Source organism: Lactuca virosa, chromosome 5 (genome assembly GCF_052849685.1).
Source record: "Lactuca virosa cultivar CGN04683 chromosome 5, Lactuca_virosa_CGN04683_v6, whole genome shotgun sequence".
Classification (NCBI taxonomy): Eukaryota; Viridiplantae; Streptophyta; class Magnoliopsida; order Asterales; family Asteraceae; genus Lactuca; species Lactuca virosa.
In genome coordinates, this window is record NC_136430.1 from 149,222,578 (window position 1) to 149,236,205 (window position 13,628).

The 13,628-nt window shown below is 34.2% G+C and overlaps 1 protein-coding gene across 1 annotated transcript; it reads right to left on the reverse strand.

Annotated features, from left to right (window-relative positions):
• Positions 1 to 7,096: 7,096 nt before the first annotated feature.
• On the reverse strand, positions 7,097 to 9,695 carry LOC145111863 (uncharacterized). The gene is made up of 2 exons (XM_079048108.1): positions 9,569 to 9,695; positions 7,097 to 8,583 (listed from the first exon to the last, which is right to left on the reverse strand). The coding sequence occupies exons 1-2, from the start codon at positions 9,693 to 9,695 to the stop codon at positions 7,097 to 7,099; spliced, it is 1,614 nt and encodes a 537-aa protein (XP_078904234.1).
• Between the last annotated feature and the right edge of the window lie 3,933 nt (positions 9,696 to 13,628).

Consider the following 13,628-nt stretch of genomic DNA (forward strand, 5'->3'; position numbering starts at 1 on the left):
TTTCGATTTATGATGAATGACTGATTGAACAAATCAAATCAGTCCTGGCTTGGCCAAGCACTCACATGTGTCATTGCTAAATCATCGAGGGGCCCACAGATATCGCTTTTATCCCGAAGGTAAAAGGAATGGATAAACTTTGACTCATATGGCTTGTTCTACTACTTGTTGAATCATACACAAAAACACGTTTTATAACATCGAGTTACCAATGCGTTTTCGTGCAATCAATGTACAACTAACTCATAGTAACAACTCATATCTCTAGGTTTTAAGAATATAAGATATTATCGTCTCATGATCACTCGTGATAAAATCCATGAAGTGATTCAAATGAGCGTGGGTTGAATCCAATACTCAGAACTTATGAGCACTCATGAGTGTTGTAGCACCACTTTGTCCACCAACTTGGACCTCTACAAACCAACCCATGACAGTCTTGATTCATATCTACTTCCAACATATGACCGACTGTGGATGGTTTGAATAACTTAATCATTCAGGAAGAGCGAATTAGTTATTCTGGAAGTCAAAACATGCAAAGTGAAACACAAGAATAAATGAATCAAATATGGTATCAAACCCTATGAATATAAATAAACACTTTTATTTATCACCATACTGATTACTCATTATTCATTGTTTCGGTTTTATCAACTTTATACTTGAATTAAAAACACTAGTTGTCCCATGCTCCAAGCATGTACACTATGTTTTTCTTAAACAATAGCTTTGCCATACACCAAGTATGCACTCTATGTTTGTCTATGATCCTTACTTTGTGAAATAAACCAATTGAACATAATTTCAATGATTCTAATTTCACACTCCCAAATCCTTATCGAAAAATGTGAGAATTTCAAATTCCTATCATTTATCGAAATCTGTTTAGATTTTAAACTTATATACACTGACCCTCCTGTAATGAATATGTACAAAGTCACAAAGACTTGTCAACAGTCATTATAAGGTATTCCAATGGAGATCAACTCCATGGAAACTAAGTCTCATATTCAAAGTACATTTCTTTGGACATGCTTCTTGCATTAAGTTTTCTAATCTTACACAGATAACTTCCACCTATGGAGACAACTCCATATTCTCATTTTGACTATCACTTCTGAATAAGAGATGCCTCTTTTCAGAATATGTCAATATGGTCCTTCCAAAATTAGCACTATACTTCCAACTGTCCCTGAGCAACCAATCTTTGGTAAACCTCAGATTGTCCTCGACAATTGCTTAATCATTTTAGTCATATCCAATTCTAGACCTTTTTCCTTCTTAATGCCTCTGGGCATTTAGAAAAATTTAGAAATGACAAATATTATAGCACATGCAATCGATCCTGTACCCAAAGCAAATGGTAAACGATTCATGATGTCTCACATAAAGACATGATTCTAGACCAGTCTTTTGCTACAATATTTTTATTTGCCATGTTTTCAAAATTTGACTATGAAGAGGGATGCCGTAATCATAATCGAATTTTGAGAACGCAATATATAGAATTTCCTTAAGTTGAACCAATCCAACATGAAATTCATATATATATTCTTGACTAAAGATGATTAAGGTCTCAATCTAAGCCTTTAGAACTGAAATGAAGTATATCCTCTCCCTTAATTATAGCAAAACAACTTTTTCAATCCCTGCAGCCTCACGAATTGAAACTTTTGTTTTCTATAATTAACATTGCTAACTTGCAACACTAACAATAATTATCATGCTCCCACTAACATGATGATTATTAGCATAACACTTATGCTCCCACTAGCTTTGACATGTACTCAGAAATCAGCTGGACTTCTACAAATCAATACTTTATTGACTTTCTTACCAAAGTTCAGATTTCTGATACGAGATGCTTTGATAAAACTTTATCAAAATCATACACCTTTCCTTAGATAGCATGCATGTGTGTCTAAACAATTTCAGAACTATGAAAAGGGATGCCGTAATCATAGTCTCAATTGTTTAGACCTTTTGCCATCTGCTTCAAATCTACTTGGTGGAAGTGTTTCCTCACCATCATTTTCATGAATCGGAGAGAAACCTTATGACCCTTAGATTTTATGGTGTATGTGTTCTTATCCATGTGAATCATCAAAACCATAGTCACAAGACAAGGATAATGACAAATCCAAACTCATATGGACTGAACTTATGCAATCTTAACTTCTTGCCACCTGGCAGTACAGGGCCTGCCATTGCTTCCAAGTTGTTATGCAACCAATTGAGAACTTTCAGAACTCCTATGCAAAGCCAACTTTAACTGGAATGGGCACAGAATATGTCAACACGATAGGTTATAAACCTCTTGAAATTCTTTTTAGGATCTTTAAGACTCCCACTATCCTCTTGACATATAAGACTATCTTGCCAAATATTCAAGAGATAGTGCGGATTCTTTATCAAGACAAACACTTCACACAATTGGCCTTAGTTGGTCTTTGTTTTATCCAAAACATCACAACTTACCAATTTCAAATGTACAAGAGTAGGACACTTTTACTCTTACATTTGACAAGTGTTTTAAACCTTTCTTTAAGATATGTCACTCAAGTTACAATCTTGGAGTATGACTCTAAGAATTGTTTTGGAACGAAGTATGACTCATCTTCCTGATCTAACCATTTCAACAATTCATGACTCCTCTTCTTAGTCATAAGAATGCACTAAGATGACCTTTAGAGGACTAATTGTGATATGATTTCTAAATCATTAAGATGATCACAAACATGATACTAAAGTACTCTCCCATCTTTTCAGATTTGAGAAACTTTTATCTTCCTGCCTAATTTGATTCTTCCCATTCGTTCTGCCATACATTGAGACTTTTCCAATGTTTCAGAATTATACTTCAACTTGTAAGTATAACCATATTTACTAAACTTTAGTAAATCAAATATTCTTAACGAGCTTTGTGGTGGACATGACCAGTGCACAAGAATGTGTACTCGATCCCTTTAGTCCTTCACTTGACTCACACATCCATGTGAACAAGTAATTAGTCTTGATTTTCCAATGCTTGAAAGTTCTCATTCATCATACTATTCAACTTGCATGATTCCAAGTTTCGGTCCAATTGAAACTTGGGTGATGAGGAACTTTCCTGATTTGGTAAATTTAGACACTACCACAAATGAAAGAATCAAATCTATTTTCCAATATTGCTGTCAGTGGAATCATATAAGCAACAATTTTCCACAAATGCCATTGTAAGGATACTTCAAATAAATAAAATTAAACAATTTTCTTTTATTTTAAAACTTTGCGGAAAAACTTATCTTTACAATCCACATGGAAAATTGTTGTTATCTATTCCTTAGCAATATATCATAACTTCTTAAGCAACTGCTCAAAATTCTTATGCGATCGAAATCCACCTTCGCGATCAGAATCAGCATATACTTCCTTTAAGATTTCTCTCCATTCTTTGATTCTTAAAACATCAACATGTGACCCAGTCACATCATGTAATGAGGATCTCATAATAGAACTTAACAGAATTAGATAATGGGCTCTACCTGATGTAGAGTCAAAGTTATTGACTTTAACACCCTTAGGTAAATTTGGCAGCTTTGCAATCAACGCCCCTTCCTTTGGCAAAATAAACATATGGACCATTTGGTAATGGGACTATCTCATACTTAGTGTGCTGGTTAACCACACACGCTCCACTAACAGCTTAAACAAAGTGCAAAGTGTAATTTCATGGATTAGCACCTTATTCACATTTTCCTAAGTAAATAAGATTGGGAATTTATAAGTGTTTAGTTACTTAGTATTTATCATTATACTTATAATGAAGGGAGAATTATAGTCATTGTCCTACCTATTCGGCTAACGACCCTCCACCGGTCAAGGAAGCGGTGAGTGAGAGTGGACACCCATTAAACTGCCATTTTATAGGCAGTATCCTTATACCCCCGTTATAGACCGGCTTCGTGAATGAGGCCTACTAATGGTAAGACGACTTGCTCTTATACATATAATATATTAAACTTTTAATATTATAATAGTATAAGGGTGTATTTTAGACATTTAAAATACTTGGTGGTTTAATCTATTAATTAAACTAGACTTTTAATTTAATTAAACTCAAACCATATATTTATGGATTAATAATACTCTTTTAATTAAACGCTTTAATTAACTATTAATAAAGTCCATAAGAGTTAATTTGAACTATTCAACAAAACATCATAATTCCAATTATTAAACTCAAAATTAAAACCATTTAATTAATTGTTTAAGTTATGAACCCAAGAGTTTTAGAATTCAATTCTTTTTTTCATAAAAAACTTTTCTCAAATTCCAAAACTTGAGGGAAAGTTTTGTAATTCTTGAAAACCTTTGGATTCCATAACTTATGGAATTAATGGTGTTTTATGATGAAACTTTCCATGTTCCATAACTTAAGAACAAGTTATGGAATTCTTTAAAACATTAACACCAAATTTTTTAACTCCATAAAAACTTTGAATCAAATTTTTTTTAAAAAAAAACTTTCATATCCATAACTTATGGAAGTTTCAAAAACCCTTAAGATCACAACTTTAAAAAAAACTTTTGAGCTCCAAAATTTTATGACAAAAATATGTAACTCCTTAAAACATTTAGATCAAACTTTTAAAACTAATAAAATAATCATATCATTTTATCTTTTACTAAATTTGACCTAATTCAACTCATATAACAAATGATTCAAATTTTACAAATAATTCGTTTTTCACAAAACAAGTAATTATCTTAAAATTTGACAAACGTCATGTTTTTTTTCCTTTTTTTCAACTTGAAAATAAAACATTTGCATCAATATAACAGAAAACAACCCATGGCTCTGATACCACTGTTGGGTTTTGAGCATTCTAACACTCCTATGGTGTACATGCAACCCTATAAACCTTGGATCTATGTTTTCTCTATTATACATGCAAATATTAACTATTCCAAGGTTTCATCCTAACTAGCATATTATGAAGCACCTATACTACAAAGTTCTAGTTAGATGACATACCTTTTGATGTAGCTTGATGTCTTCAAGCTTTAAGAGCTTAGCTCCAATAGTGTGGAAGCCTAAAATGGAATCACAAATCACCAAAACACCTTGGAAGAACTTGAGAGAATATGTATGCACACTAAAATCGGCCCACTCTTATTTTCACACACTTGTGCCAATTTTGTGAGCCAATGACCCCTTTATATATTATGGAGGATTAGGGTTACATCCATGTAAACCCTAATACCCATGACCTTTCATTTACATAGGATCCATGGGTTAAAAGCTCCATGGACCTTCCATGAAAGCTTAGCCCAACCTAAATGAACTTGGCCCATTCCATATATATAAGAGTCCATATTTAATTAGTTCTTTTTGATCACTTAATTAATTCTAAATTAATTCTTGATCAATACTAATTAAATAATATGATTCCATATTAATATATTAGAACTTATAATATATTAATATAAATCATAAATATACTATTCTCAAAAGACTATCCATATAAATTGTGCCGGTGAAGTGCAACACAAATGGACCATGCCGGGTCGGGTCAAGTACATACCAAATATAGTTATGGACTTAGACATTAATCCAACAATATTTTAGGTTGTTATGGGTATTATGGACCTGTTTGTGGACTACATTGCGTAGCAGATCTTTGTACACAATGTTTTTTGTCTCTGTGGGTATCAGATGTTCATTTCTTTCTATAATAATTTTTATAGATGCAGGTGATGTTGCTCTGGAGAAAGCTACATATAATTGCCCATGTGCAAAAATTGGTTGAGATAGATAAACTCCAATTTTTTTTAAAGATTGTCCCTGGCTTTTATTGATTGTTATTGCATAACAGATTTTGACTGGAAACTGTTTTCGTGAAAAACTGAATGGAAAATCGGATGGTGTGTGTATGAATTTTATGCGAGGAATGTATACACGTGTTCCGATATATGTTCCAGTCATTATAGAAGCCTCAATTATGGTTGGGAGAAGTTGTGAAACAATTAACCGAGTACCATTACATAATCCCTCCTTTTGATTTATGTTTCTCAATAATATAATTGGTGTTCCTTGTTTCAAGTAAAGTGCATGAGGTGGGATTCTTGGAAATATTAATTCATTCAGGTACTCTGTGGGATATAGGCCTTCTAGATCAGACGTGTGTTTTCCATTTGGCTGCATTGAATCTGTACTGTTATATACTAAACCGAAAGCTGTGATAGTTTTCAGGATCATGTTGTTTATGTTATCTGCCACTTCATTTGTTGGACAGACAATCGCCCTTTCTAAAAGGTCTTTGGCAGTTGGGTTGGTGAGTATACAATCTCCATACACAAACTGTATAAGATGTTGTAACGCATTTGGTCCAGGCGGGATCAACAGCAAATCTGGAATTTGAACCCAAGATGTGTTGTCTGGATCATCTGTATCTGGACATCCAAGCAAACCATCTCCAATGTTGAGAAGCCAAGTGGCAAAATCTGTTGTTGATATTGTGTATGCCTCGGCATCTGTATTCGAAAGTAAACGCATATTTTCCGTAAGCATTCTAACTTCAAAAAGAGGCCATAGATATGACATTGGTAGTGTAAGCGCCGTTATCTCAGAACGTGTGCTTTTAGGGACAACCAGAAGTGTTTGTCGAAAGTCACCACCAAGGAGGACAGAGTTACCACCAAATGATTTTTGCTTACAATCTAAAACATCTTGTAGTGACTTGTCGAGAAATTTAAAACATCTTCTGTCACTCATTGGTGCTTCATCCCATACAATAAGTGATGCATGACACATGAGATCACCTAACATTGTTCTCTTTTTTATATCACAGGATTTTTTGTTTGTCAGGTCTATTGGAATCTTAAATCTTGAATGTGCAGTTGTTCCAGATTGAAGTAATAATGATGCTATTCCAGATGCAGCAACAGCCAGAACCACTTTCCCAATTGATCTAAGATAAGAAAGAATCGTAGTCCATAGAAAAGTTTTGCCTGTGCCACCGTGACCATAGACAAACATCAATATTTGTTTCTTATCTTCAATGCACCCAATAACTATTTGATAGATTGACATCTGCTGTGCATTTAATCATAGCAGAAATTGATTAAGTACTTTGTGTAGTTCTTCTCTATTGTAAGCCATTTCTTCAAGTAAGAGTCGATTATCAATCACAGGAAGGATATCAGATGATGGCATCGGTAAATGAAAATCATGTAACGATCTTGAAGGGATGGAAGAACGAAGTGTATACTCTAAATTGTGAAGCAACTGCTGTGTTATGAGATCATCCTTGAAAGACAAAGACCTATCCAATATTCTGGTTTTCATTGTGTACAGATAATCATCGCACATCTTTTCATGTGCCACTTCCCATAAGAGGCGTGGATTACTTACCTCACAAAAAAGCAGCAGGTGACAGAAAAGGGATCGCAGTTGTGCTGAAGTCGCCCAGACTGAAGCTTCAACGAATACGTTCATCCACTCGGTGTCATCTCCAATTATTCCTAATGCATTGCACGCACTTCTGTAGGTTGGATGGATAATGTTGGAAACGGTACGTAGATCTTCAAATGATTTGCAACCCTTCTGATGATAAAGTAACATTCTCAGATAAAACAGTTCACCAGACGATGGATGAACAAAGACAAACCGGCCAAAAATTTTTGATGTGTCATCAGCCCTACGTTCCCACGATTTAGAAGGACCATCCCATTTGTAATACTTTGGATAGTCAACATATGTGACATCATGACCAGACGAATCTATTGCATTGCTCTCAAACCATGCAAGAAGGGTTGTTCTAGAAGCATTTGGGTTGGACAAAACTTCTTGTATTGTGCTCTCTTCGTTAAACACAATATGTTGTGTGTTTTTTGTATGAACGGACAGAATCTGAACAGGTGGGTGTCGGTGATGTATGTGAAAATCAAGAATACGCCATGCCGCCTCATGTGGACAGATGTATCTTCCATCTATGAAATTCTGAATTTCATTTACAAAACATGATTCCTTTTCTTTTCCATCCACTTTATTATTTGTCACAACACTTGGGCCACCTCTATCTTGTGTTTCAGTTTTTTCTAGTGCATATCTAACACGATCTGCTCCTTTGGAAATGTACTTGAAGAGATACTTTATCATCATGTTCCATCTACAGTACTCAACGTTAATATGTGCATCAAACCGAGAACATAACCTTTTGTTATAGGGTACGATATACCCATTATCTATTGGAATCCTACGTGGTGTTATGTGTTTTGCTGCTGAAGATCGTTTGTAACGCACATAACCATCAGTATCAAAGAATGTAGAATCGAGAAACGGCTTTGGAAAATGTTTCTTGCATTTGCCATCCTTCATACATGGAGCTCTTTCATTTAGTGGACCACATGGACCATGAACCATGCATTCAGTAATTGTTCTATACAATGCAGGTTCCGCAACCGGATCTGGCAATTCAGCAGTTATATATGTATCTACATCTTCAGCATGGCGTATTTTAGATGAACTATTTACCCATAATAACGTATGACAATGTGGAAGACCTCTCTTTTGAAACTCAATTGTATACAAATCTGTCAACATAATTATACTTGTTAAATTAAAAAAAATGCACTTTGTTTTATGGTAGTGATATGCACATCAAATTTAGGGTGTATGAAATACAGGAAGATCGAAGATAAGAATAAAACAATGTAATTTAATATGGATTGAGAAACAGAATTGTAAGAATCTGAGATGATATGAAAATACAAACTACTTATCCACTTTTAGAAAAAAGAGTCAGTATTTGTAAACCATTGAATTAAAAAAGAAATGAGGATAAGGGAATGTAATTGAATACAAATGCAAGGATACAATTATCACATTCTTACATGACATATCTATACAAACCATTTAAATACTGAAAAGAAAAAAACATATAAAAACGGTAAACCATTGAAACGAAAATGGATGATAATGCAAGAAAACAGGTAGCTATAGATGAAAGACGATAGACTCCTGTATCTTCATTCCAATTATTTGTAAAATGTATGTTTTATATGCTGCACGCTGTTTTTATACTTATAGGACTGCCTACAAAAAATTTTTCATTAAAATCCCCGTAGATACTAATTTTATAGATATAAAAATTTTATGGAAACAAATTTTTACCAAACTCGCCCTGCATAGCGTGTATATAGTTAAAAATATAGATTGTAAGATTTTTGGACGAAGATGCCCCTGCATACTATTCTTAAAAAAATATATATATATTTTAAGAACTTTGTACCAAATTGCCTCTAGATGCTACTTTTATACTCCAAAAAAAATTTATCTTAACAATTTTTGACTAAAACGCCCCTGGATAATCTTTCTATAGCTAACAAAGTTTCAACCTAACAATTTCCAATCACACAACAGTGACATACAATTATATTTGTCTCATTTTCGTGTCACAATAAAGAGTAAGAAATAAGCAAAATAATCATGAAAATTGAACAGCTGATAAGATATTTCAACCAAAAATAATCTCAACAAATAATAGATTTCAAGTCATAGGCAAACAAAATAACTTACATGCATCAACATCACCGAAAGTCATGTCTCGTTTCAAGAAGTCCAAAAAAGCATGAACCTTCAGTTTAAAAATCCTTGCAATGATATCTGCCCTGCTATTTGGATCCTTCTCGTGATATCTATCCATGTATCGTCTTATCTCTGGCCATTTTACATTGCATGTGAAAGTTATGAAATATTGTGGGTTACCATAAACTCTACATATGGCCAGTGTGTCCTGATAGTGACTATACATGTACCGGGGACCTCCTGTAAAAGAGGTTGGCAAAAATACTCGTTTGCCTACAAACCGACCCTCCCTGTCCCCCTTTGAAAGCGCATCGTATAGCCCACTAACATACTCAGAACGAAGACTAGTCCAACTGTGCACCCTCAATACAAGTGTATGCATCCACGAGATACTGTTGAAAGAGGCGGGAGGCACTTAAAATTGGAGACCATATTCCCTGTCGAGCATGCATCTGATATGCATAGTACATGTTAACTGTGAGGTTCCGAGCATTGACACCAAGTTCATTTCTCAATTTCAACTATGGAGACCAACCATCTTCACCATATGGAAACAAAATTGGATATTGCACGGGCATGTAACAGGGATGAAGCTTGCTAATACGCTGTGGCCGGCCAGAATTAGAATGGACTACAATATCATAGGCACTGCAATTACTGTCATCACCACTAACAATGCAACCTAAGGATCCCGGTGAAGGGAGATCATATCTGCGATTCGGAACATTGCTGAACAAACGAACGGAATAAGAACTTATATTTTGCTGCTCTGCAATATCTTTTGCAGTCTTGAATGTTCGTACATATTCATTGTTCTGAGAAAAAAACAAAACCAGAAACAACACTATACTTGCATCCAGATTTGGTTTCCTTGGACCATCAAAAACCTTCAACCTGTTATCAACTTCATTTTCTGTGTCAAATAAGTAAAGCTGAAGAAACCGTGGTCCTTTCTGAGGGTCTGGACACAGGGAACCAATTTTATGACTAATTTGTCCTGAAATCTTAAACACAAAAGGCCCTCGACCATCATTGACATCATCATCAACATCCGCTCCAAAAGATGTCATAGAGAACATACTATTATAAGCTCTAATCTCCCATAAAAAATGGTCGTTAGCAAAACGGGCCATAAACTCATCCGACATTGTAGAAGGATAGGGAAGAACAACCGAACCACTTCTACAACAACGATGATATCTTGGATGCTGAGGAGTAGACATTTTCAAATATCTTTCTCCAAGCGAGAAAAAAGCACCACAAAAACCGCACACTGCATCACAGTCGCCACAGTCTACATATTCAGGGAGAGCACGTAAACCATCCGTCCGTCGATACAACCGACGACGAACGTTTCTACCGTCAGTAAGAGAAGGCGAACTGGAAGAGGAAGCAACATCACCGCAACGATGATTCTTGCGAGAACCCATATCAACACAAATAAAATAAGAAAAACCCCCAAATACAATAACATAAAGAAGAAGAACAAACGAATCAAAAGTAAATAAACAGAAGCAGCTCTTACCTGAAATGAGAAGCAGAGACGGAAGGCAATAATTGGGAACAACTACCGGAGATAGCGAGACAGAATGGATATACATGGAAAACAGTAAGCAGCATGCAGGATGAGAAACACGTGTATAGATCATAATAAAATGTACAAAAAAACCCCAACACAATTACCTACGAACAAAAAATGATCATAATATGTACAAAAAAAACCCAACACAATTACCGACGAACAAAAAATTTCGTTGGCAAGAGTCAAAGGGCTAATTTTGCCAAAAACACAGGAGTTTACTATTCATCTTTTAAGACAAGTTTAATATATATATATATATAATAATTACTAATACGTATAATTAAGAGGCAGATTCGAAATGAATGGCTCAGATTTATTCTCTAGTTATTTAAATTTTTTTTCTCAATTGAAATATATATATATATATATATATATATATATATATATATATATATATATATATATATATATATATATATATATATATATATATATATATATAGGGGAAGGATCAAATAAGAACATCTAAAATGTTGAGAACGCGAGAACAATTCTGGACCAATCAATATATAAGGGTATGTTAGTAATTGTATATTTTAATTAAATTAAAATAAAAAAAATTCAATCAAATTCCCTTAAATTTAGGATCAGTTACCAAAAAAGAAATAAATATTCGATTTTTTATTTTTCTTATTAATGGAATATAAAAAGCATTTTACGAAAAAAATTTAAAACTGAAAAAAAATTTAATTTTTTTTTCTTAAAAAAATAAATTTTTTTCTCTTATTTCACGTTTTTTCCTTCAAAAAAATGAATATAAATCCAACCCCAAATCAATATTGTATTCATAAACGATTTTTTTTTCAAAAAACTTGATACTACTCCAATCACAAATGAATACACATCAATTTACAAGTATTCCAATTCTTTTTTTTAATCAACTGAAAATAAAATGAGTGTAAAAATTATCATTTCTTCATAAAAGAATACCTCTAATCATATATAAATACACTCATTCACACATGATTACACTGTTGTTCACAAATGAATACATTGCTATTAACAATTGAATACCATACTATTTACAAATGAATAAATGAATACCTCTAATCATAAATGAATACATTCATTCACACATGAATACACTGCTATTCAACAATGATTAAACCATTTCAAATGAAAAAAAATTGCAAAATTCATCCCTATATCAGCCATTTTCTTGAATTGGTCACAACCCCTTCCTTCTCTTTGAATCAAATGGCTCGCGAGCTTGTGTAACGAGTAGGAGCAGACACGAAATCTAAAAAATTCTAGCATTCCTTTTTCTTTGATTAATATCTACAAAAATAACAATAACATGTAAAGACAATAAAAATACCAACAAAATATTAAAATGAATGATTAGTAGAAAAACATATGTTGTTATAATCATAAATGATTATTATCAGCGTCTTTTAATCATATGTACAACCATTTTTATAATCATAAGTGATTATAACGAACACAACTGACTATGTTGATTGAATTTATTCACCACTGTAGTGAAGGATATCCGATTGCTAGAATTTGACCTATGAACACAATAGAAGGAAGAATAAAAACTTACCAATTGTTGATTTATAGCTTCAATTTCATAGGAAATCCTGTCCAAATTCCCCCCTCTTCTTGCATCGCCAATCACACACCCCCCCTTCATCATCCTTTTTTTCCTTCCTTGTCGATCGACTACAACGACATCAAGAGTGAATCGGTACTGTTGAGTTCATCATAGCCCAAGGTGGATTGAAGGCTTCCTTCCCGTCACTCCCTTTCTCTCGCTCGTCTCTATTCCCTTCCTCTTAATGCACGACGCAAAGTACACAATCCCAAAATACGATTCATCTGGATTGACTCTTAATCGTACTTAATGGGCATGGGAAGAAAATTCATGAACGCAACCTCGTGAGACCCGATCGACGCATTCATGGGAAATCCTGTTCCGATCAACAACAATTCGGAGATCCTGTTCCAAAACAGAAAAGTGAAAAAGAATTTTTTTGTTATTCTCTTATTCTTCTTCGATTTTTGTTAAAATCAAACAAAAACAAACGAGAGCAGCCCAAATGATTTCTGAACTATTTCCGTTCATTGTCACTCGATCAGACGAGGATCGAACATTCCCCAATCGACTATGCCTCCCGATCCCTGCTCCGTTCGTGAATCCTTCCCTTCCGATCAAAAGCAATTCAGAGATCATGTTTCCCCTTCCCCTTTTTTGGCTTCATCGATTCCAATCTGTCCCACCATTCTTTTCCCTTTTGTGGTGGATCGATGATGTAGGGTGGGGGCGTACCTAGGTTTACAGAGAGAGATGAAGAGAGAGACGGGAAATAGAAGGAAATAGGTGAGTGATTGAGGAATTATAGGAATTAAATAACGGTGGTAAAGGTCCAATTACTATAATGCCCTTATCACCATTTGAAGTTACACTTTAATACCTGTAACTTTTAAAATTTTACATAAAAGGCCTATTCGATAATAACCTTAGAT